This window comes from Patella vulgata, chromosome 8 (genome assembly GCF_932274485.2).
Source record: "Patella vulgata chromosome 8, xgPatVulg1.2, whole genome shotgun sequence".
Taxonomy (NCBI): domain Eukaryota; kingdom Metazoa; phylum Mollusca; class Gastropoda; family Patellidae; genus Patella; species Patella vulgata.
This window is the reverse complement of record NC_065886.2, coordinates 48,341,136-48,368,380: the sequence shown is the minus strand read 5'-3', so window position 1 is coordinate 48,368,380 and position 27,245 is coordinate 48,341,136. Positions and strand designations below refer to the sequence as shown.

General features: G+C 42.8%; 1 protein-coding gene across 3 annotated transcripts in view; it reads right to left on the bottom strand.

The window, feature by feature from the left end:
• The window catches only part of LOC126829629 (uncharacterized), a 390,380-nt gene that overhangs the window by 166,381 nt on the left and 196,754 nt on the right, over positions 1-27,245 (bottom strand). For all 3 annotated transcript variants that reach the window (XR_008788971.1, XM_050559609.2, XM_050559610.2), the window contains exons 5-6: positions 4,815-4,894; positions 705-825 (exon numbers count right to left, since the gene is read on the bottom strand). Coding sequence is in view for 2 of the 3 variants with exons in the window: in XM_050559609.2 (XP_050415566.2) it covers positions 705-825; positions 4,815-4,894 (201 nt within the window). In the remaining variant the exon portion in view is untranslated. The remainder of the gene's footprint in view (positions 1-704; positions 826-4,814; positions 4,895-27,245) is intronic.

Below are 27,245 nucleotides of genomic sequence, written 5' to 3'. Positions count from 1 at the left end.
ACTACCTCCAGCGTCACCATATTGTCCATATACCTTAGCCAGCCATGAGTCCTGAAATTTCCCCTATAGAGCATGTCTGGGATATGATCAGGAGACGTTTTCATTACGTCGCAGAGCAAGAATTGGCCGTGGCACTGCAAGAGAAGTGGGTCAGATTGGACGGTTGATTAGGAGCATGCCACGACGAATTGCTGAATGTCTGAGGATTGGTGGAGCAATTACTCATTATTAAGACAAAAATCAAAAAACGTCCATTTTCACTTTTGATAGTGTATCTCTTTGCGAGTCAGATAAGCCGCCCATTGGAACTGTTTATGTTCATGTGTAGGCAATTGGCCTGTTATTAACATACAATGGTTTCCTCTAATATTGTTTCTGAATATCCCCTACTTTTTTTGAAGGGTATATTTGTGAGTAACGGACGTACGTAGACCCGTTTCGTCTAAATCTGTATTTTGGATGTTTTCCGACCGTTTTAATGTCTTAGTAAAATGTATGTGAGCTTGTAGTGTCGCTCGGTAATGGAGCCCCGCTTCACGCGTATGCGATTATATAACTAGAAATTAGCAGGAAATAAATATCAATGAAATAAATGTCGACGAAAAGTGTACATACGGATGAGTGACAATATACCTTGAGTCATAGAAAGACAAAGTCTAAACGTTCACAATGACATAAATATCTATATCTATACATATACTTACGGTTCCCTCTTCGGAGTAAAGGGTTACAATTACTATTAACTGGAGACATAAAATCTAAGCCATCTCCAACAATACATTCTACCTCTAATGTTGATTTTCTCCATTCGTTTTCACAATAGTCCTATTCATATATAAAGAAATACAAGCTATAATAAAATTAAGGGAAATAGAAGCTACATATTCAATATTTGTTGACGATCTTTATGTAGCACGAGTCTGGGGTTATGGTGGGGAAATAAAACGACGTGCACGGGATCTCGGTTTTCATCCGAACGACTATATGTTTTCCCTTTCTAGGCCCCAAGTCTTGCACCACTGGTTTGAAGGAATTAACGTCGGAAAATCCCGATGAACTTTCTTGGCCAACACCAGGATTGGACACGGAACCTCCAGATTCAGTAGACAACTTTCTGACCCAGCAAAACCGAAGACAAATGCTTTATCTAACGATCTTTATGTATGGGGAAATAAAACGACGTGCACGGGATCTCGGTTTTCATCCGAACGACTATATGTTTTACCTTTCTAGGCCCCCATTCTTGCACCACTGGTATGGAGGAATAACGTCGGAAAATCCCGATGAACTTTCTTGGCCAACACCAGGATTGGACACGGAACCTCCAGATTCAGTAGACAACTTTCTGACCCAGCAAAACCGAAGACAAATGCTTTATCTAACGATCTTTATGTATGGGGAAATAAAACGACGTGCACGGGATCTCGGTTTTCATCCGAACGACTATATGTTTTACCTTTCTAGGCCCCCATTCTTGCACCACTGGTATGGAGGAATAACGTCGGAAAATCCCGATGAACTTTCTTGGCCAACACCAGGATTGGACACGAAACCTCCAGATTAAGTAGTCAACTTTCTGACCCAGCAAAACCGAAGACGAATGCTTTATCTAATTTAAAAACCGTTTGAGACGAACACGAAATTGAACTTTAATAAAAGAAAAATAGCATGAATAAGCTCAATAAAGAAGTGATTCTTTCAATCGTATTTTTAGAATTCGTATATCAAAAAAATGATAGTAAACATTTGTATTTGAAGTGTAGTTCAAAGGATATTTACCATAACCCAACCCAAGTGTAGAACTCAGTATTTAGGATTAAGGGATTATACGTTTCTTCTATAGTTTTATTCAGAATATATGTTGAGCTCACCTATGAGTTCCAAATATTCTGACAATTTGATAATATCAGGCCTTCAATATATTTTAGGCTATAAAGTGATATGTAGAGTACGAGTATATAAATAGACTTCGGACCATCAGAAATAATCAAACCCCTTTACCACAGCTACCAGTTTCCTCAACAGACAAGGTCATATTGGAGCAAACCTACACATTAAAGGATGCCAAATGTAAGGATTGTCGCTAACTTCTCAGCTTGTTTTAAAGATTAATTTGAATTAAAGAAATGAGTAGGGTGCTATTTTATTGTGCTAAAAATTGAACATTGAAGTGGAAAAAAGGCGACGTTTCGAAGAGTTCTCTCGGCGTTATCAAGCTAATACAGCAATATGTTCGTTCGTTCCTTAAGGTCTGTAAACTACTAATATGTGATTCCGTAGAAAGATTTATTGTCCATAATCAGACCAATATTTCTAACTGATGTTTTAAAAGTCATAGAAAGATTATCAGACCAATATTTTTAACTGATGTTTTAAAGTTTATAGCTGATTGTTCAATTTATAGATGCGACACACCCAAATCGACATGGATCTTGCTCCGTCAGCTAATCCTTCTAGTAATCAAATATAAGTAAACTGTGACATTAAGCGGTGTTCTTGCTGAAAACACGAGATGCACATGAAAAACCCAATATTCACGTGCAGCATGTTTAAAAGCATGTTTTGTGCAGTACATGAACTGTGAAACGTCAATCTGTCGTAATTTGTTGTTGGACATGTGAAGGAATTGAGCTAGAGATGCCGAGACTAGGGTTACTGGATCAACACGTGACCGTCAACGTCCTGGTCCACAACGCGTTACAACCCAGGCTCAAGACCGCTACATCCGGGTCACTCATCTGCGTGACAGATTCCGCCCAGCGACTCGAACAGGTGCAGCAGTCGTCGGAAGACAAGGACCAGTAGGTGCCAACACCGTAAGACGTCGTCTAAGAGAAGTAGGACTCCGTGTACCGACGACCTTATGTTGGAGCTATCCTCAGGGATCATCACCGTAAGCGGCGTTTGATATGGGCTCAAGGACAACCAAACATGGAGAAGAGTAGACTGGAAAAGTGTGCTCTTCAGTGATGAGAGTGGCTTTCATCTTTATCACGCTGATGGCACGTATGTGGAGACGTCTTGGGGAACGTCTTGCAGACTGCTGCGTCTTCGAAACGAAACGATGGGGTGGGGGAAGTGTAATGGTGTGGGCATATAAAGATGAAAAGCCTGAAAAATACGTGCAAACACCAACTCGTGAGGTCAATCGATGCAAGTTTGCTTAAACTGAACGCGCACACGTAACTTGAACTGGAAAAACAAATTAAAATTGTTATTTTCATCTTTGTTAGAAAACGCCGCGCCTTTCAAATGTAGAACGTGTCATGCTATAGGTAGGCTCTATGCTGGTCAGTCTGTGGTCACTTTTGCAAGAGCCTTTAATTGTTCACGCCAGACAATAATTAATCGTAGAATGAGAGTGATTCAAACTGAAACTATTCCCGCCGCCCAAGGGCGGGAGCGCCACGTGTGACGTCACTCCAGGAAGATCAAGCAATACGATTACGTCATCTTAGAAACAGATTTGTCACCTCCACAAGTAGAGAGATGTTTGGTGGAAGGGTAACTGCACAAACTGTTCGAAATCGCTTGCAGGCTGCTGGTCTTCGAGCTCGGAGGCCATGTAATGGACCAATATTGACACCTCTTCATCGCCGTAACCGACTTGTGTGGGACACAAGACACATAAGATTTACTCAAAGACAGTGGAATTCCGTTGTCTTTAGTGATTTGCCGATGGCAGGGTCCGAGTGTACTGCAGATGAGGTGAACGTTACGCAGAGACATGGGCCTGGGCTAACGTTTCAACAAGCCAATGCTTGACCCCATACAGCAATTGCTACCCAGATTTTTTTAAGAAATGCCGGAGTCCAAGTCCTGGATTGGCCGTCGCTTAGCCCCGACCTTAAATCCTATTGAACACATCTGGGACGAATTGGGTCGACGTGTTCGTCAGCAAGTGAATCCACCAAGACTTTCAACATGCTCTTACTGAGCAGTGGCGACGTCTTCCTCGGGTAATGTTTACTAATGTTCTGAGATCCATGAGAAGACGTTGTGTGGCAGTACGAGACGCTAGAGGAGGCCACAACCGTTACTAAACACTTTATTCGGATTGTTCTCCAAGTCTGTGAATTTCATTTTGGGGCGTACTGTGACATCACGAACGTTATCAATGTCAAGGAATTTCGGCGAGACGTATTCTTGCTTTCTGTTGATGTAAAGGTTGTCTGTGCACAACATAACACTAGAATAGTTGCCTTAAACCAAATATTAAAAATCTAGCCCAAAAATCCCGAGTGTCAAGTTTTTAATTTGGCTGAGTATATTTTCTGTTTATGCAAAATGAATCCTAGAAACCAACCTGTTTTGTGCCCAAAATTGAATGGCAAAATGTTCGCAGATAAAAAGTAGATAATTGTATGTAATTAAGAAGAATATTTCTGAGGTCATGACTTCACGAAGTCACTATGCAAAAGAACAGAATTAACGTCACTAATTATTCATACTAACCTAATTAAGATATCAATTAATTAAACACAATTCGGTTCATGAACGCGCTATACCTATTTGTTTGTTTTTTTGACACGGCAATTTCAAGATCTTCCACCCCCTATTCTAAATATAGTAACTTTGACAGGTGACAAATTTTTGTTCTGCAACTTTTCCCACCACCATTTATCTAAATCCTTTTTGACGGATTTTATTCTTTAAACATTGTGAACCCGATAGAGGCTATATTTTTTAATAGACATTTGTAAAATTGGATATGAAGCATTGGTGTCATGAGAGATTGGTAAGATATGACATGCTTTAGACTTACAACGACTACAACATACAAATAACACAAAATGTTGGATAACGTATCTTACTTCATTGGTTAATCTGCTAATGGTTCTAAATGTAAAACCACCGTGGATAGGGCATACATAGGATGTTATCTTCCATGGTGCTGAAAAAAGGTGAAAATGTTCAATGAGTCTAACAGCATAAACACTAATTCTCAAAACTGATACAGTTATCCAATGACGGGTGCATGTGGGGAACTTGAATAACAGTATAAAATTTTCAAATGTCATTCTGTTCTGTGAAAAATCATAAGACCCTTGGTGTAATTTCAGTCCGTATTTAAAGGTTTTTTTTAAAGTTAAGTAAAAATACTTAATTTTTCCACTTAGCAAAGTGTCTTACCTAAATCGGTATCTTGGCTATGTGAAAACTTTACTGCATACTTAAAATATGGAATAACAACATTATGTAATAACCTCCACTTACAATACAAGTTATGTCCCCTTAAGAGCACCACTATGATTTAATAACCTCTAAGTTGTCATTACTAGGAAAATGTTTGTCGAATTATTTCATTGTAACGCAAGAAAATAGTATAACAATAATATATGATAAATTATGATGGTACGCATCCGTTACCAGAACAGTTGTTTTCGTATAGATGTTTCCGTCTTCATTAGCCCAGGTTAGGAGCAGAACAGTAGGACGTTAAACTCCATTTCATTTCATTTCGTATAGATGTTTTTCAAAAACAATAGATTTTAATAACAGTTATCGAATAGTGGTAGTATTATGATGGATATCGTAAACTTTTTATTGGCAAATACGCAGGGTTATTGGCTTTAAAGTTAAACTGAACAAATCATTCGGTGTTGTTTATCAATCTATCATTTGAGAAATTCATAGAAATTGTGACAGTCCCCAAAGGCCTGGTCTTGACGATACGTTGTAAATCATTGGTGGCACGCTTCGGTCAGCAGTCATGTAGCAAGAACATGTAGCAATCAAAACTTCAAATATACTATTCAAAAAAAGTAGAGGATATTTGATTTTGGGGGCATAATACTAAAATATGCAAATGACTACGAAAAAAGTCACTATAGAACCTAACAGAAGAAACATTTCCAGTTACATGTGACGCCCAAACGCACCAATAGCTACCGCATGGAATGAAATTCATAGAAATTGTGACAGTCCCCAAAGGCCTGGTCTTGACGATACGTTGTAAATCATTGGTGGCACGCTTCGGTCAGCAGTCATGTAGCAAGAACATGTAGCAATCAAAACTTCAAATATACTATTCAAAAAAAGTAGAGGATATTTGATTTTGGGGGCATAATACTAAAATATGCAAATGACTACGAAAAAAGTCACTATAGAACCTAACAGAAGAAACATTTCCAGTTACATGTGACGCCCAAACGCACCAATAGCTACCGCATGGAATGCAGGTGATGCTTGGGATCATCATGGGGGTCCAACCCAAGATTTGCACGACTCTGACTTTGAATGTTACAGTCATTGTGGCATTGAATTCCAGGGTGGAAACATCAATTTTATTGTTTTAGTGACCAGAAAACAAATTTTGATATGCGTCGGCTTACCCAAAATGAAAGGTTACGTGCGACAACTCAAGCCCAGGATCGATTTATCCGTACCTTGGCCTTGAGAAATCGTGTCATCACAGCAAATCAGATCAGCGCTCGTCTTCAAACAGACACTGATGTGAGAGTGAGTGGCCAGACGATTCGGAATCGACTGCATAGGGGTCACCTTCGCGCCCGACGTCCTCGCGTGATCCCTTGTTTGAGAGATCATCACATTCAGGCAAGACGTCGTTGGTGTAGGGATCGTCAACACTGGGATAATCGACGCTGGAGCAATGTGATGTTTTCAGATGAGTCAAGGTTCACTGTTGATTTTTTGGACAGACGTAGGAGGGTGTGGCGTCGTCGAAACGAGCGCTTCCAAGACGTTAACGTCATCAGACATGATCGATTTGGGGGTGGTTCTGTTATGGTGTGGGGAGGCATCACTGTTGCTGGAAGAACGGCTTTACATGTTGTTGCAGGGCGTGTTACAGGCCAGTACTACCGGGACAACATCTTGGCAGTCCATGTTGTGCCGTTCGCACGACGTCATGGCCGCCGTTTCATCTTCCAGGATGACAACGCAAGATGTCACAGGGCCAGGATCGTTACAGGTTACCTCCAACAACAGAACATCACCACATTACCTTGGCCAGCACTGAGTCCCGACCTCTCCCCCATCGAGCATGTCTGGGACATGCTTGGACAGAGGTTACGTCAACGTCAACAACGTCCTGCCAATGTCCAAGAACTTGCTGCTGCGTTGCAACAGGAATGGGACAATCTGGACCAAAATGACCTTAGACGTCTCATTAGGAGTATGCCACGTCGGATCAATGCTTGTTTGGCAAACAGAGGAGGATTTACCCGTTACTGACTTGGTTGTGATGCTGTGGTAACTTTGCTGTTTGACCCCGGGTATCATTTTACCCTTATAATGGTCAGTCTGTGCCTTACTTAGTCTAACGATCATTTGGAATAAATCGATGAATGTGAACTTCATTTCATTTTGTCATTTGTTTCTTCGTCAGTTTCATTAGGTGACTTTAATAACACTTAAAAATCAAATATCCCCTACTTTTTTTGAATAGTATATTATACTCTTCCAAAAAACAAAACTGCGGAAATGCACTGCTGTTTTTATTAGAGGTAACCAGTGCATGTAACTAACAGGCCAATTGCCTACACATGAACATAAACAGTTCATAATGGGCGGCTTATCTGACATAGTGTGGCAGCCCAGGCCCTCGAACTCCAACGATACCTTTATAGCAAGTTGCGGGTATTTCCTTGAATAATAAAAGTGGACGTCTGTCAGCATATATCATGGGCCTGACCGCAGTAACCCCCTTAAACTGGCCCCTAAAAAACATGTCTGGATCCAACATTTAGAGGTACTGAGTGAAACCAATTTATACATGATGAATGAGGTGTTTTAATTATGGAAACAGTAATGACAGACAATATTTGGGGTAACATCCCCATGACAGACATGCCCTAAAGGGGAGTCTCTATGGGTCTAGATCCAATATTTGAAGATACCAACTAAAAAATTGTCAGATTAAGGACCATTTAATGGTAAATCATCTACTATGAACGACAGACGCCCGGAATATTTATGTTGGTGCCAAGGGACATACGACCACATTTCAACAGACGGAATAATTGTGTGGGAGCGCCTGAGCTCGTGTTTGTATTGTTTACTAATTTGTAAATAAATAAAATGCTTTCAGGGTAGAAGCGACATTTTCTATAGCATTTAGAATATGTTTCTAAAGGATTTTCTCTTTCTTTCAATTGTCTCTTTGGTATCAAAAGATGTAGGAAATACCGTCGAATACTCATCGGTCAGTCATCTTGTTTGAAGCAGAAACAGGCTTAAGGTTGGTAAGCAAGCCGTATACCTTGCTTGGGACTTATTTAAGAACGAAGTTGTGCTAGTTTTTTCTTGGAACACATAATAACGTGCTTGTGCTTACACTGAAGTCTACGCACAAGAATGTTCTTAAGAATTGTCTGGGAACAAAAAATAAGATAAGTTTACTTAAATGCAAAGTCTATTTAAAATCTAAGCACAAGAACGTGCTTAAGAATTTTCTAGGAATCGGGCCCAGATACTGATGTATAGACTGTATACAGACTCTAAACCTTCCCGTAATGTCTTGGAATTGTATACTGTTCACAAAAAATTGCTTTGATCCATTTAGTAAGTCGTTTTCTAGAATTGATACGGTAATGACGTTGTTTTGGGGGGTTTTTTTTAAAAAAGAGAGTTCATGAAATTCAATTTATGTGTCCAATGGGTTAGGTTTTTCCATAATATATCTCAAAATGATTGCACTTTGGAATGATCCCCGCTAAATTTACGTAAATCAAGCTTGTGTTTTAGTGGCGAACATCTGATGTTGAATTTCTTTGATGGAAAGAGAATTTACTAGCTCTGCAATTTAAAAGAATGAAAATTTTTGTGTTATTTTTGACTTGTCACAATTATGTTCTATACAGATAAGATTATAAATTACATGGATATAAAGTTAAGATTGGTACCAGACCTAGACACCACAGATAACGTTTATTTATAGGGAAAATCAAGGAGTATTTTGTACAAAGGCAAGTTCACAGGTGGGGGAATAACTTGTTCTGTTGTAATCATATTCATACGAAGGTGAGCACTAAAGAGTTCAAAGTGTGGCTCCCTGTGGAGCTGAAATGTAATGGAAGGGGAAAACAACGAGATTTGAATGTGTTACGACTTTATTAAATCGGCCTGACAAAATGAGGAATCCCGTAAACCAACCGTCATTGACAGGATGATTGGGGTGGCTTCCAATATTAGGCACTTATTCTATGGCTACACGTATTGTGATCCTGGCCAGTATTCTACGACACATTGTTGCAAATATTATATAGGGGATATTGAAATGTGATATGATAAATAATCATGGACACTTAACATGCTTTGAGCGTATGTTCACAGAACAGAACCACTGAGCTGCAAGAGCGATACGCAAAAGCCATGCACGTGGGAGGGGTTCATTGTCAAATTTGACACGTTAAGGAAGGGTTGATGAAAACTGCCGTGTGCTGGTTTATCCTATCCAAGTTTTCTTTCCTATCGATACTTGCATAAAATTTACTGTTTAGTGTGTTACGTTTATTTTGCAATGCGACGTTTTCAACATGATGAACGTCTGCGTGCCATTGGCATGCTTCAAATGGGTTCCACACAGCGAGCAGTAGCCAACATGCTTAATGTGTCGCAGTCTGTGATCAGCAGAACGTGAACCGGTACCAACAAACACACAATACTGATTATAAACCGCGTTCAGGTCGTCCTAGAGCCACTACACAAGCCTCGGTACACAGGTCGTGCGAAATCGAGGAAAAACGGCCAATCAGCTTTCTGTAAACTTGTACCAAGTTACAGGAATTCGAGTTACACCCCAAAACGATTAGAAATCATGCAGCCCTTTGACGACCGCGTGTTATGCCTCCATTTACTCGGCAGCACAGGCGTCAATGGGTGTATGTGGCGTAGAAATTGGTGTAATCGTCGATGGGCCCGAGCAATGTTCTCAGATGAGTCCAGATTTACTCTGGATTTCACCGGTAGGCCTGCTCGCGTTTGGAGGCGTGAAAACGTTAACGTCTGACAGCATGACAGATTCGGGCGTGGTTCTGTGGGCAGGAATCATCATGACTGACAGAACGGAATTGTTCATTGAAGGGTCACTGGTGTGTACTACCTTGACCATACCCTGGCACCGATAGTTCTTGCCCTTTTCTTCAAACGTGATGATAATGCCCGTGTCCACCGCGCTTATGTCGTGAATGACTACCTCCAGCGTCACCATATTGTCCATATGCCTTGGCCAGCAATGAGTGACCTTTCCCCTATAGAGCATGTCTGAGAGACATGTTCGTCGAGATCAACGTCAACAGACAACACTGTAGAGGAGTGGGTCAGATTGTCTCAAATCGTGATTGGACGGTTGATTAGGAGCATGCCACGACGAATTGCTGAATGTCTGAGAATTGGTGGAGACAAAAATCAAAAACGTCCATTTTCACTTTTGAAAGTGAATTTAGCAAGTTTACATTTTTATTGAAAGTGTGATTACTTTTCAGCTTCTTTTCATAATACAAGAATGAATGCGCATTCACTTTCAGTGCAAATGACCCAACGGCGGACATCGTATTCTACGCAAAATTTTACGCTGTTCTTGGGCCTTTGGGAGTTACCCATTACCTTTATTCGTTGGTCCCTATTGGAGTTTTCAACGATTGGAGTTGATATTGGTTTACCAGAATAAAGAGATTACGGGAGTGCATGGTCTATGGCCCTGTCCAAATTTCAATGAATGGTATCAGACCTCCGAACGAACCGCCAATCTTCATAACCATGGAATAAAAATATAGTATGTTGCCGAGAATTTTACCGTTGACAAACCCAGTACAGTCTTTTTTTTTAGAAAAAAACACCTTGAGGCGAGCTACTGATTTGAAGACACACGTTACAGCCTGTTATTTTGAGGACATCCAGAACTTAAGCGGAGGATTCTTCTCGGTAAACAATTGTTTCTGGCTGATTCAGGAGATTAGCTGGCTTGGCTGATTCCATTGCCGCAGACTGTCCCAAGTCCAATTCATTCAGAGCTGTTGACGTGTAGTCTGTCAATCCACCATAATTCAGGAGGATAGCACTTGTCTAGGTGTACCAGCAGGACTTTTTAAGACCGTCATGTCTGCTGAGTTATCTGCCCCGGTAGCAGCAGTATCAGCCAACGCCCCTCTGCTAACTAAATATACTATTCAAAAAAAGTAGGGGATATTTGATTTTGGGGGCATAATACTAAAATATGCAAATGACTACGAAAAAAGTCACTATAGAACCTAACAGAAGAAACATTTCCAGTTACATGTGACGCCCAAACCCACCAAATAGCTACCGCATGGAATGCAGGTGATGCTTGGGATCATCATGGGGGTCCAACCCAAGATTTGCACGACTCTGACTTTGAATGTTACAGTCATTGTGGCATTGAATTCCAGGGTGGAAACATCAATTTAATTGTTTTAGTGACCAGAAAACAAATTTTGATATGCGTCGGCTTACCCAAAATGAAAGGTTACGTGCCCTTGGCATGCTACAGATCGGCACAACACAGGCGGTTGTGGCGCGGACGATGAATGTTTCTCAGTCTGTCATAAGCAGGCTATGGTCCAGATTCCGTGATACACAATCTGTACAGGACAGACCACGCTCAGGTCGACCAAGGGCGACAAGTCAAGCCCAGGATCGATTTATCCGTACCTTGGCCTTGAGAAATCGTGTCATCACAGCAAATCAGATCAGCGCTCGTCTTCAAACAGACACTGGTGTGAGAGTGAGTGGCCCGACGATTAGGAATCGACTGCATAGGGGTCACCTTCGCGCCCGACGTCCTCGCGTGATCCCTTGTTTGAGAGATCATCACATTCAGGCAAGACGTCGTTGGTGTAGGGATCGTCAACACTGGGATAATCGACGCTGGAGCAATGTGATGTTTTCAGACGAGTCAAGGTTCACTGTTGATTTTTTGGACAGACGTAGGAGGGTGTGGCGTCGTCGAAACGAGCGCTTCCAAGACGTTAACGTCATCAGACATGATCGATTTAGGGGTGGTTCTGTTATGGTGTGGGGAGGCATCACTGTTGCTGGAAGAACGGCTTTACATGTTGTTGCAGGGCGTGTTGCAGGCCAGTACTACCGGGACAACATCTTGGCAGTCCATGTTGTGCCGTTCGCACGACGTCATGGCCGCCGTTTCATCTTCCAGGATGACAACGCGAGATGTCACAGGGCCAGGATCGTTACAGGTTACCTCCAACAACAGAACATCACCAGCACTGAGTCCCGACCTCTCCCCCATCGAGCATGTCTGGGACATGCTTGGACAGAGGTTACGTCAACGTCAACAACGTCCTGCCAATGTCCAAGGACTTGCTGCTGCGTTGCAACAGGAATGGGACAATCTGGACCAAAATGACCTTAGACGTCTCATTAGGAGTATGCCACGTCGGATCAATGCTTGTTTGGCAAACAGAGGAGGATTTACCCGTTACTGACTTGGTTGTGATGCTGTGGTAACTTTGCTGTTTGACCCCGGGTATCATTTTACCCTTATAATGGTCAGTCTGTGCCTTACTTAGTCTAACGATCATTTGGAATAAATCGATGAATGTGAACTTCATTTCATTTTGTCATTTGTTTCTTCGTCAGTTTCATTAGGTGACTTTAATAACACTTAAAAATCAAATATCCCCTACTTTTTTTGAATAGTATATATTACGAATACTGAAATATACTCTTCAAAATAAGTAGGGCATATTCAGAAACAATAATAGGCCAATTGCCTACACATGACTCAGCCAAATTAAAAACTTGACACTCGGGATTTTTGGGACTAGATTTTTAATATTTGGTTTAAGGCAACTATTTTAGTGTTATGTTGTGCACAGACGACCTTGACATCAACAGAAAGCAAGAATACGTCTCGCCGAAAGTCCTTGACATTGATAACGTTCGTGATGTCACAGTACCCCCAAAATGAAATTCACAGACTTGGAGAACAATCGGAATAAAGTGTTAAGTAACGGTTGTGGCCTCCTCTAGCGTCTCGTACTGCCACACAACGTCTTCTCATGGATCTCAGAACATTAGTAAACACTACCCGAGGAAGACGTCGCCACTGCTCAGCAAGAGCATGTTGAAGGTCCTGCAACGTCAGTGGTGGATTCACTTGCTGACGAACACGTCGACCCAGCTCGTCCCAGATGTGTTCAATAGGATTAAGGTCGGGGCTAAGAGACGGCCAATCCAAGACTTGGACACTGGCATTTTTTAAAAAATTCTGGGTAGCAATTGCTGTATGGGATCGAGCATTGTCTTGTTGAAACGTTAGTCCAGGCCCATGTCTCTGCATAAACGGAAGAAGAACAGGTTGCAAAATCTGATCCCTGTATTGGACAGCATTTAAGTTCCCTTGGACAACAACAAGAGGAGAACGTCTATGTGCACAAAAAGAACCCCAAACCATGACGCTGCCGCCACCAAATCGGTCAACTTCTCTGACGCATACTTGAGCGTAACGTTCACCTCGTCTGCGGCACACTCGGACCCTGCCATGGGCGAATCTCAAAGTGAATCGAGATTCGTCACTAAAGACAACCGAATTAGACTGTCTTTGAGTAAATCTTATGCATCGTTACGGCGATGAAGAGGCGTCAGTATTGGTCCATTATAGGGCCTCCGAGCTCGAAGACCAGCAGCCTGCAAGCGATTTCGAACAGTTTGTGCAGTTACTCTTCCAGCAAACATCTCTGCAGTGACAAATCTGTTTCTAAGATGACGTAATCGTATTGCTTGATCTTCCTGGAGTGACGTCACACGTGGCGCTCCCGCCCTTGGGCGGTCGGCAATAGTTCCAGTTTGAAGCACTCTCATTCTAAGATTAATTATTGTCTGGCGTGAACAATTAAAGGCTCTTGCAACAGTGACCACAGACTGACCAGCATAGAGCCTACCTATAGCACGTAGACGTTCTACATTTGAAAGGCGCGGCATTTTCTAACAAAGATGAAAATAACAATTTTAATTTGTTTTTCCAGTTCAAGTTACGTGTGCGTGTTCAGGAGTGGGTCAGATTGTCTCAAATCGTGATTGGACGGTTGATTAGGAGCATGCCACGACGAATTGCTGAATGTCTGAGAATTGGTGGAGACAAAAATCAAAAACGTCCATTTTCACTTTTGAAAGTGAATTTAGCAAGTTTACATTTTTATTGAAAGTGTGATTACTTTTCAGCTTCTTTTCATAATACAAGAATGAATGCGCATTCACTTTCAGTGCAAATGACCCAACGGCGGACATCGTATTCTACGCAAAATTTTACGCTGTTCTTGGGCCTTTGGGAGTTACCCATTACCTTTATTCGTTGGTCCCTATTGGAGTTTTCAACGATTGGAGTTGATATTGGTTTACCAGAATAAAGAGATTACGGGAGTGCATGGTCTATGGCCCTGTCCAAATTTCAATGAATGGTATCAGACCTCCGAACGAACCGCCAATCTTCATAACCATGGAATAAAAATATAGTATGTTGCCGAGAATTTTACCGTTGACAAACCCAGTACAGTCTTTTTTTTTAGAAAAAAACACCTTGAGGCGAGCTACTGATTTGAAGACACACGTTACAGCCTGTTATTTTGAGGACATCCAGAACTTAAGCGGAGGATTCTTCTCGGTAAACAATTGTTTCTGGCTGATTCAGGAGATTAGCTGGCTTGGCTGATTCCATTGCCGCAGACTGTCCCAAGTCCAATTCATTCAGAGCTGTTGACGTGTAGTCTGTCAATCCACCATAATTCAGGAGGATAGCACTTGTCTAGGTGTACCAGCAGGACTTTTTAAGACCGTCATGTCTGCTGAGTTATCTGCCCCGGTAGCAGCAGTATCAGCCAACGCCCCTCTGCTAACTAAATATACTATTCAAAAAAAGTAGGGGATATTTGATTTTGGGGGCATAATACTAAAATATGCAAATGACTACGAAAAAAGTCACTATAGAACCTAACAGAAGAAACATTTCCAGTTACATGTGACGCCCAAACCCACCAAATAGCTACCGCATGGAATGCAGGTGATGCTTGGGATCATCATGGGGGTCCAACCCAAGATTTGCACGACTCTGACTTTGAATGTTACAGTCATTGTGGCATTGAATTCCAGGGTGGAAACATCAATTTAATTGTTTTAGTGACCAGAAAACAAATTTTGATATGCGTCGGCTTACCCAAAATGAAAGGTTACGTGCCCTTGGCATGCTACAGATCGGCACAACACAGGCGGTTGTGGCGCGGACGATGAATGTTTCTCAGTCTGTCATAAGCAGGCTATGGTCCAGATTCCGTGATACACAATCTGTACAGGACAGACCACGCTCAGGTCGACCAAGGGCGACAAGTCAAGCCCAGGATCGATTTATCCGTACCTTGGCCTTGAGAAATCGTGTCATCACAGCAAATCAGATCAGCGCTCGTCTTCAAACAGACACTGGTGTGAGAGTGAGTGGCCCGACGATTAGGAATCGACTGCATAGGGGTCACCTTCGCGCCCGACGTCCTCGCGTGATCCCTTGTTTGAGAGATCATCACATTCAGGCAAGACGTCGTTGGTGTAGGGATCGTCAACACTGGGATAATCGACGCTGGAGCAATGTGATGTTTTCAGACGAGTCAAGGTTCACTGTTGATTTTTTGGACAGACGTAGGAGGGTGTGGCGTCGTCGAAACGAGCGCTTCCAAGACGTTAACGTCATCAGACATGATCGATTTAGGGGTGGTTCTGTTATGGTGTGGGGAGGCATCACTGTTGCTGGAAGAACGGCTTTACATGTTGTTGCAGGGCGTGTTGCAGGCCAGTACTACCGGGACAACATCTTGGCAGTCCATGTTGTGCCGTTCGCACGACGTCATGGCCGCCGTTTCATCTTCCAGGATGACAACGCGAGATGTCACAGGGCCAGGATCGTTACAGGTTACCTCCAACAACAGAACATCACCAGCACTGAGTCCCGACCTCTCCCCCATCGAGCATGTCTGGGACATGCTTGGACAGAGGTTACGTCAACGTCAACAACGTCCTGCCAATGTCCAAGGACTTGCTGCTGCGTTGCAACAGGAATGGGACAATCTGGACCAAAATGACCTTAGACGTCTCATTAGGAGTATGCCACGTCGGATCAATGCTTGTTTGGCAAACAGAGGAGGATTTACCCGTTACTGACTTGGTTGTGATGCTGTGGTAACTTTGCTGTTTGACCCCGGGTATCATTTTACCCTTATAATGGTCAGTCTGTGCCTTACTTAGTCTAACGATCATTTGGAATAAATCGATGAATGTGAACTTCATTTCATTTTGTCATTTGTTTCTTCGTCAGTTTCATTAGGTGACTTTAATAACACTTAAAAATCAAATATCCCCTACTTTTTTTGAATAGTATATATTACGAATACTGAAATATACTCTTCAAAATAAGTAGGGCATATTCAGAAACAATAATAGGCCAATTGCCTACACATGACTCAGCCAAATTAAAAACTTGACACTCGGGATTTTTGGGACTAGATTTTTAATATTTGGTTTAAGGCAACTATTTTAGTGTTATGTTGTGCACAGACGACCTTGACATCAACAGAAAGCAAGAATACGTCTCGCCGAAAGTCCTTGACATTGATAACGTTCGTGATGTCACAGTACCCCCAAAATGAAATTCACAGACTTGGAGAACAATCGGAATAAAGTGTTAAGTAACGGTTGTGGCCTCCTCTAGCGTCTCGTACTGCCACACAACGTCTTCTCATGGATCTCAGAACATTAGTAAACACTACCCGAGGAAGACGTCGCCACTGCTCAGCAAGAGCATGTTGAAGGTCCTGCAACGTCAGTGGTGGATTCACTTGCTGACGAACACGTCGACCCAGCTCGTCCCAGATGTGTTCAATAGGATTAAGGTCGGGGCTAAGAGACGGCCAATCCAAGACTTGGACACTGGCATTTTTTAAAAAATTCTGGGTAGCAATTGCTGTATGGGATCGAGCATTGTCTTGTTGAAACGTTAGTCCAGGCCCATGTCTCTGCATAAACGGAAGAAGAACAGGTTGCAAAATCTGATCCCTGTATTGGACAGCATTTAAGTTCCCTTGGACAACAACAAGAGGAGAACGTCTATGTGCACAAAAAGAACCCCAAACCATGACGCTGCCGCCACCAAATCGGTCAACTTCTCTGACGCATACTTGAGCGTAACGTTCACCTCGTCTGCGGCACACTCGGACCCTGCCATGGGCGAATCTCAAAGTGAATCGAGATTCGTCACTAAAGACAACCGAATTAGACTGTCTTTGAGTAAATCTTATGCATCGTTACGGCGATGAAGAGGCGTCAGTATTGGTCCATTATAGGGCCTCCGAGCTCGAAGACCAGCAGCCTGCAAGCGATTTCGAACAGTTTGTGCAGTTACTCTTCCAGCAAACATCTCTGCAGTGACAAATCTGTTTCTAAGATGACGTAATCGTATTGCTTGATCTTCCTGGAGTGACGTCACACGTGGCGCTCCCGCCCTTGGGCGGTCGGCAATAGTTCCAGTTTGAAGCACTCTCATTCTAAGATTAATTATTGTCTGGCGTGAACAATTAAAGGCTCTTGCAACAGTGACCACAGACTGACCAGCATAGAGCCTACCTATAGCACGTAGACGTTCTACATTTGAAAGGCGCGGCATTTTCTAACAAAGATGAAAATAACAATTTTAATTTGTTTTTCCAGTTCAAGTTACGTGTGCGTGTTCAGTTTAAGCAAATTTGCATCGATTGACCTCACGAGTTTGTGTTTGCACGTGTTATTTCGGTTTGTCTTCTTTATATGCTCAAAAGTCACTTTACAATTTCATGAAATTAAAGGCTTCTACTATCGTTAGAAACACTTTAAAATTTATTTGACTTATCAGAAAATTTTTTTTTTTGAAATTCATCAGTGTCAAGTTTTTAATTTGGCTGATACACTGTCAATAGTGAAAATGAACGTTTTTGATTTTTGCTCCTAATCAACCATCCAATCACGATTTGGGGCAATCTGACCGACTCCTCTTGCAAGTGCTACGGCCAATTCTTGCAGTGTTACGTCGATGAACACATCTCCGGATCATAGGGGAAAAGTCAGGGCTCATGGCTGGTCAAGCATGTGGACAATATGGTGACGCTGGAGGTAGTCATTCACGTCGACCTGCACGTTGAGCAAAGGGCAGAACTATAGCTGCCATGATGTGGTCACGGACACACCAGTGACATTTCCTTGAACAATATGCAAGTCTGTTCTGTCAGTCATGGTGATTTCTCCCCACACCATAACAGACTCACGCCCCGAACATGTCATTGCTGTCGACGTTAAAGTTAGCGCCCATCGACAATTATCCCAATTTCTACGCTGCATGCCTGTTTGCTGGCAAGTTAATGGAGGCACAACACACGGTCGTCTCGCATGCAAATCGAATTCCTGTAAGCCGTTTGTCCTCGAGTTCGCTGGACCTGTGTACGAATGTATCGATCCTGGGCTTGTGTATTGACTCTATCATCAGCATTGTGTGTTTGTTGGTACCGGTTCGACAGTCTGCTGATCAGACTATGACACATTAAGCATGTTGGCTACTGCTCGCTGTGTAGAACCTATTTGAAGCATGCCAATAGCACGTAGACGTTCATCATGTTGAAGTCTTCTCAAAGCATGTCAAGTGTCCATATGACTATTTATCATATCACAACCTGCATAGGTATTTGCATTTCAATATCCCCTACTTTTTTTGAAGAGTATATGTTTATAACTCACTGCCTATACATATCTCCACCATTGTATTGTTGACACCGTTCTGCTGTAGAAAGTCCCGAGTAACGCTTGCGGTGTGGACACGGGCGTTGTCATGCTAGAAAACGTTGTTTCGATGACTTGTGAAATGTGGTATGACGTGGTATATTCTGGTCCTACCGACTGCCATCTGTGAACAGAACAGTTCTCCATTGTCAGTGTCGCCAGTTCCGGTGTTATTGGACAACTGTAGACGTTCACGTCGATGGCGAGGGACGAGGATCGGTCCACGGTAAGGTCTACGGCAATGGATGTTCTCTCTGGTGAGACCGACGTGATGGGTGTTCCGTGTGTTCTCACTGTCTGAAGTGCTGTTGAAGATGCCTAAAGCTTTGCTGAATCCTTTAGATGGTCCGAACATTGACCTGAAGGATTTAGCAACGGCTTGCGCAGTGTTGTAGTGTGAATGGAGGGTGCATTTTATAGGGCTGATCCCGGTGAACAGCACGTGCAGCATGAGTTACATGAAATTTATGGAGAACACATTACCATCTCAGAAGTCAGGTTGCGTTTTTGAGAACATTTCCTGGGTTCAATTTCTGTGTTTGGGAAGGAGCCTTATTGTATTGCTCAGGGTAAATTTGGCAAGTTTTATGCGATGCGTCTGAGCAACAATACCAACCTGACGTTTCTTTTGCTGCTTGGTATATTATCGTAAAAAGGGTAAATATTTGATGACTGAAGCTTAAACGTGATGACCGGTTGTTTTTTGGGTTTTTTTTGGATTTCTTGTCTTACCTAAAATGAAGCAAAATATACAGCCATTCAGAGGCTTATCTCTTCCATACGGCGACGTCGCATGGGTATGTTAGATGTTGTTATTGCACATACAATCAATAAAAGTAAATTATAAAGCTCGACACCTTTTAAGTCCGTATCCTGTGAATTGAATCAATATTCATTTCATACACAGACACGCCATAACATCCCACGATTTAGGTAAATAAGCTTAAACGTGATTCCCTGTTGCTTTTTGGATTCCTTGTCTTTTACCTAAAAGTGCACGAGTGGCACCGGAAGTGAGTCTCCGGTAGCTCATCGATCAAGAAAACTAATGATAAAAATTATCTGTTAAAAATATGAAATTGTCTGATGATATTACTATAAACAATCTAACCTTGATGAGAATGGGGCTAATAATAGAAAAAATTAAAATTAACTTATTTGAAAGATTATCGAGGGAAATCTATCGATCTTCAATATCCTGTATACAAAAAAAGGTCTCGGCTAAAAATTAGCGATTAATTCATCTGTACAGGGTTCCACCGCGAGTGTCAATAACAGCAGCGCAGCGTCAGTACTTGGAGCGGACCAGACGAATGATGAACGCCATTGGCACCTGTAACCACACTCCCAAAAAAGCCTGGCACAATCCATCGACTGTGTTTGGTCTCGGCACGACGTTCTTAAGTCTCCTCTGAATTTCATCCCAAAGACGTTCAATCGGGTTTAATCCGGACTAAGGGGCTAAACAGTGCATAACGCTGACACCGTTCTGCTGTAGAAAGTCCCGAGTAACTCTAGCGATGTGGGCACGAGCGTTGTCATGCTGGCAAACGTTGTTTCGAAGACGTGCGAAATGTGGTATGACGTGGGGTCTGAGAGCTTGATCGCTGTCGCGCTCCCCTGTGATGCCCCCTTCTCTCCTTGGACCAAGATTTTGGAACACCACAGGACCTCCCCATGAGTCGACGCCATACTGGTCCCTGCCATCTGCAGTTGATACGCAATACCGACTCTCATTTGTGAACAGAATAGTTCGCCATTGCATGTGTCGTGATGCTGGGCAAACTGTAGACGTTCACGTCGATGGCGAGGGGTAAGGATCGGTTCACGGCAATGGGTGTTCTCTCTGGTGAGACGTCGACACACTGTATCGGTACTGATGGGTCTGCTGTGTGTTCTCACTGTTTGACGTGCTGTCTCAGATGCCTGTTTGAAGATATTCTGCATGTGCTGTTGCAGAACATGACTTGTGGTAACCATTGGTCTACCAAGCCTGGTTCCTCTGAGCTGTCGTAGGTCGTGGCATGCTGCTGACGTAGTTTGAATGATTCAACCAGGTATGGGGGTGCATTTTATAGGGCTGGTCCCGGTGAACAGCACGTGCAGCATGAGTTACATGAAAATCATGGAATGCAGGTGATGCTTGGGATCATCATGGGGGTCCAACCCAAGATTTGCACGACTCTGACTTTGAATGTTACAGTCATTGTGGCATTGAATTCCAGGGTGGAAACATCAGTTTAATTGTTTTAGTGACCAGAAAACAAATTTTGATATGCGTCGGCTTACCCAAAATGAAAGGTTACGTGCGACAACTCAAGCCCAGGATCGATTTATCCGTACCTTGGCCTTGAGAAATCGTGTCATCACAGCAAATCAGATCAGCGCTCGTCTTCAAACAGACACTGATGTGAGAGTGAGTGGCCAGACGATTCGGAATCGACTGCATAGGGGTCACCTTCGCGCCCGACGTCCTCGCGTGATCCCTTGTTTGAGAAATCATCACATTCAGGCAAGACGTCGTTGGTGTAGGGATCGTCAACACTGGGATAATCGACGCTGGAGCAATGTGATGTTTTCAGATGAGTCAAGGTTCACTGTTGATTTTTTGGACAGACGTAGGAAGGTGTGGCGTCGTCGAAACGAGCGCTTCCAAGACGTTAACGTCATCAGACATGATCGATTTGGGGGTGGTTCTGTTATGGTGTGGGGAGGCATCACTGTTGCTGGAAGAACGGCTTTACATGTTGTTGCAGGGCGTGTTACAGGCCAGTACTACCGGGACAACATCTTGGCAGTCCATGTTGTGCCGTTCGCACGACGTCATGGCCGCCGTTTCATCTTATAGGATGAAAACGCAAGATGTCAAAGGGCCAGGATCGTTACAGGTTACCTCCAACAACAGAACATCACCACATTACCTTGGCCAGCACTGAGTCGCGACCTCTCCCCCATCGAGCATGTCTGGGACATGCTTGGACAGAGGTTACGTCAACGTCAACAACGTCCTGCCAATGTCCAAGAACTTGCTGCTGCGTTGCAACAGGAATGGGACAATCTGGACCAAAATGACCTTAGACGTCTCATTAGGAGTATGCCACGTCGGATCAATGCTTGTTTGGCAAACAGAGGAGGATTTACCCGTTACTGACTTGGTTGTGATGCTGTGGTAACTTTGCTGTTTGACCCCGGGTATCATTTTACCCTTATAATGGTCAGTCTGTGCCTTACTTAGTCTAACGATCATTTGGAATAAATCGATGAATGTGAACTTCATTTCATTTTGTCATTTGTTTCTTCGTCAGTTTCATTAGGTGACTTTAATAACACTTAAAAATCAAATATCCCCAACTTTTTTTGAATAGTATATTATACTCTTCCAAAAAAGTAGGGGATATTCAGAAACAATACAAAACTGCGGAAATGCACTGCTGTTTTTATTAGAGGTAACCAGTGCATGTAACTAACAGGCCAATTGCCTACACATGAACATAAACAGTTCATAATGGGCGGCTTATCTGACATAGTGTGGCAGCCCAGGCCCTCGAACTCCAACGATACCTTTATAGCAAGTTGCGGGTATTTCCTTGAATAATAAAAGTGGACGTCTGTCAGCATATATCATGGGCCTGACCGCAGTAACCCCCTTAAACTGGCCCCTAAAAAACATGTCTGGATCCAACATTTAGAGGTACTGAGTGAAACCAATTTATACATGATGAATGAGGTGTTTTAATTATGGAAACAGTAATGACAGACAATATTTGGGGTAACATCCCCATGACAGACATGCCCTAAAGGGGAGTCTCTATGGGTCTAGATCCAATATTTGAAGATACCAACTAAAAAATTGTCAGATTAAGGACCATTTAATGGTAAATCATCTACTATGAACGACAGACGCCCGGAATATTTATGTTGGTGCCAAGGGACATACGACCACATTTCAACAGACGGAATAATTGTGTGGGAGCGCCTGAGCTCGTGTTTGTATTGTTTACTAATTTGTAAATAAATAAAATGCTTTCAGGGTAGAAGCGACATTTTCTATAGCATTTAGAATATGTTTCTAAAGGATTTTCTCTTTCTTTCAATTGTCTCTTTGGTATCAAAAGATGTAGGAAATACCGTCGAATACTCATCGGTCAGTCATCTTGTTTGAAGCAGAAACAGGCTTAAGGTTGGTAAGCAAGCCGTATACCTTGCTTGGGACTTATTTAAGAACGAAGTTGTGCTAGTTTTTTCTTGGAACACATAATAACGTGCTTGTGCTTACACTGAAGTCTACGCACAAGAATGTTCTTAAGAATTGTCTGGGAACAAAAAATAAGATAAGTTTACTTAAATGCAAAGTCTATTTAAAATCTAAGCACAAGAACGTGCTTAAGAATTTTCTAGGAATCGGGCCCAGATACTGATGTATAGACTGTATACAGACTCTAAACCTTCTCGTAATGTCTTGGAATTGTATACTGTTCACAAAAAATTGCTTTGATCCATTTAGTAAGTCGTTTTCTAGAATTGATACGGTAATGACGTTGTTTTGGGGGGGTTTTTTTAAAAAAGAGAGTTCATGAAATTCAATTTATGTGTCCAATGGGTTAGGTTTTTCCATAATATATCTCAAAATGATTGCACTTTGGAATGATCCCCGCTAAATTTACGTAAATCAAGCTTGTGTTTTAGCTCGTCCTAGAGCCACTACACAAGCCTCGGTACACAGGTCGTGCGAAATCGAGGAAAAACGGCCAATCAGCTTTCTGTAAACTTGTACCAAGTTACAGGAATTCGAGTTACACCCCAAAACGATTAGAAATCATGCAGCCCTTTGACGACCGCGTGTTATGCCTCCATTTACTCGGCAGCACAGGCGTCAATGGGTGTATGTGGCGTAGAAATTGGTGTAATCGTCGATGGGCCCGAGCAATGTTCTCAGATGAGTCCAGATTTACTCTGGATTTCACCGGTAGGCCTGCTCGCGTTTGGAGGCGTGAAAACGTTAACGTCTGACAGCATGACAGATTCGGGCGTGGTTCTGTGGGCAGGAATCATCATGACTGACAGAACGGAATTGTTCATTGAAGGGTCACTGGTGTGTACTACCTTGACCATACCCTGGCACCGATAGTTCTTGCCCTTTTCTTCAAACGTGATGATAATGCCCGTGTCCACCGCGCTTATGTCGTGAATGACTACCTCCAGCGTCACCATATTGTCCATATGCCTTGGCCAGCAATGAGTGACCTTTCCCCTATAGAGCATGTCTGAGAGACATGTTCGTCGAGATCAACGTCAACAGACAACACTGTAGAGGAGTGGGTCAGATTGTCTCAAATCGTGATTGGACGGTTGATTAGGAGCATGCCACGACGAATTGCTGAATGTCTGAGAATTGGTGGAGACAAAAATCAAAAACGTCCATTTTCACTTTTGAAAGTGAATTTAGCAAGTTTACATTTTTATTGAAAGTGTGATTACTTTTCAGCTTCTTTTCATAATACAAGAATGAATGCGCATTCACTTTCAGTGCAAATGACCCAACGGCGGACATCGTATTCTACGCAAAATTTTACGCTGTTCTTGGCCTTTGGGAGTTACCCATTACCTTTATTCGTTGGTCCCTATTGGAGTTTTCAACGATTGGAGTTGATATTGGTTTACCAGAATAAAGAGATTACGGGAGTGCATGGTCTATGGCCCTGTCCAAATTTCAATGAATGGTATCAGACCTCCGAACGAACCGCCAATCTTCATAACCATGAATAAAAATATAGTATGTTGCCGAGAATTTTACCGTTGACAAACCCAGTACAGTCTTTTTTTTTAGAAAAAAACACCTTGAGGCGAGCTACTGATTTGAAGACACACGTTACAGCCTGTTATTTTGAGGACATCCAGAACTTAAGCGGAGGATTCTTCTCGGTAAACAATTGTTTCTGGCTGATTCAGGAGATTAGCTGGCTTGGCTGATTCCATTGCCGCAGACTGTCCCAAGTCCAATTCATTCAGAGCTGTTGACGTGTAGTCTGTCAATCCACCATAATTCAGGAGGATAGCACTTGTCTAGGTGTACCAGCAGGACTTTTTAAGACCGTCATGTCTGCTGAGTTATCTGCCCCGGTAGCAGCAGTATCAGCCAACGCCCCTCTGCTAACTAAATATACTATTCAAAAAAAGTAGGGGATATTTGATTTTGGGGGCATAATACTAAAATATGCAAATGACTACGAAAAAAGTCACTATAGAACCTAACAGAAGAAACATTTCCAGTTACATGTGACGCCCAAACCCACCAATAGCTACCGCATGGAATGCAGGTGATGCTTGGGATCATCATGGGGGTCCAACCCAAGATTTGCACGACTCTGACTTTGAATGTTACAGTCATTGTGGCATTGAATTCCAGGGTGGAAACATCAATTTAATTGTTTTAGTGACCAGAAAACAAATTTTGATATGCGTCGGCTTACCCAAAATGAAAGGTTACGTGCCCTTGGCATGCTACAGATCGGCACAACACAGGCGGACGATGAATGTTTCTCAGTCTGTCATAAGCAGGATATGGTCCAGATACCGTGATACACAATCTGTACAGGACAGACCACGCTCAGGTCGACCAAGGGCGACAAGTCAAGCCCAGGATCGATTTATCCGTACCTTGGCCTTGAGAAATCGTGTCATCACAGCAAATCAGATCAGCGCTCGTCTTCAAACAGACACTGGTGTGAGAGTGAGTGGCCCGACGATTAGGAATCGACTGCATAGGGGTCACCTTCGCGCCCGACGTCCTCGCGTGATCCCTTGTTTGAGAGATCATCACATTCAGGCAAGACGTCGTTGGTGTAGGGATCGTCAACACTGGGATAATCGACGCTGGAGCAATGTGATGTTTTCAGATGAGTCAAGGTTCACTGTTGATTTTTTGGACAGACGTAGGAGGGTGTGGCGTCGTCGAAACGAGCGCTTCCAAGACGTTAACGTCATCAGACATGATCGATTTGGGGGTGGTTCTGTTATGGTGTGGGGAGGCATCACTGTTGCTGGAAGAACGGCTTTACATGTTGTTGCAGGGCGTGTTACAGGCCAGTACTACCGGGACAACATCTTGGCAGTCCATGTTGTGCCGTTCGCACGACGTCATGGCCGCCGTTTCATCTTCCAGGATGACAACGCGAGATGTCACAGGGCCAGGATCGTTACAGGTTACCTCCAACAACAGAACATCACGACAGAGGTTACGTCAACGTCAACAACGTCCTGCCAATGTCCAAGAACTTGCTGCTGCGTTGCAACAGGAATGGGACAATCTGGACCAAAATGACCTTAGACGTCTCATTAGGAGTATGCCACGTCGGATCAATGCTTGTTTGGCAAACAGAGGAGGATTTACCCGTTACTGACTTGGTTGTGATGCTGTGGTAACTTTGCTGTTTGACCCCGGGTATCATTTTACCCTTATAATGGTCAGTCTGTGCCTTACTTAGTCTAACGATCATTTGGAATAAATCGATGAATGTGAACTTCATTTCATTTTGTCATTTGTTTCTTCGTCAGTTTCATTAGGTGACTTTAATAACACTTAAAAATCAAATATCCCCTACTTTTTTTGAATAGTATATATTACGTATACTGAAATATACTCTTCAAAATAAGTAGGGCATATTCAGAAACAATACAGAACAGCGGAAATGCACTGCGGTTTTTATTAGAGGTAATCAGTGTATGTTAATAATAGGCCAATTGCCTACACATGACTCAGCCAAATTAAAAACTTGACACTCGGGATTTTTGGGACTAGATTTTTAATATTTGGTTTAAGGCAACTATTTTAGTGTTATTTTGTGCACAGACGACCTTGACATCAACAGAAAGCAAGAATACGTCTCGCCGAAAGTCCTTGACATTGATAACGTTCGTGATGTCACAGTACCCCCCAAAATGAAATTCACAGACTTGGAGAACAATCGGAATAAAGTGTTTAGTAACGGTTGTGGCCTCCTCTAGCGTCTCGTACTGCCACACAACGTCTTCTCATGGATCTCAGAACATTAGTAAACACTACCCGAGGAAGACGTCGCCACTGCTCAGCAAGAGCATGTTGAAGGTCCTGCAACGTCAGTGGTGGATTCACTTGCTGACGAACACGTCGACCCAGCTCGTCCCAGATGTGTTCAATAGGATTAAGGTCGGGGATAAGCGACGGCCAATCCAAGACTTGGACACTGGCATTTTTTAAAAAATTCTGGGTAGCAATTGCTGTATGGGATCGAGCATTGTCTTGTTGAAACGTTAGTCCAGGCCCATGTCTCTGCATAAACGGAAGAAGAACAGGTTGCAAAATCTGATCCCTGTATTGGACAGCATTTAAGTTCCCTTGGACAACAACAAGAGGAGAACATCTATGTGCACAAAAAGAACCCCAAACCATGACGCTGCCGCCACCAAATCGGTCAACTTCT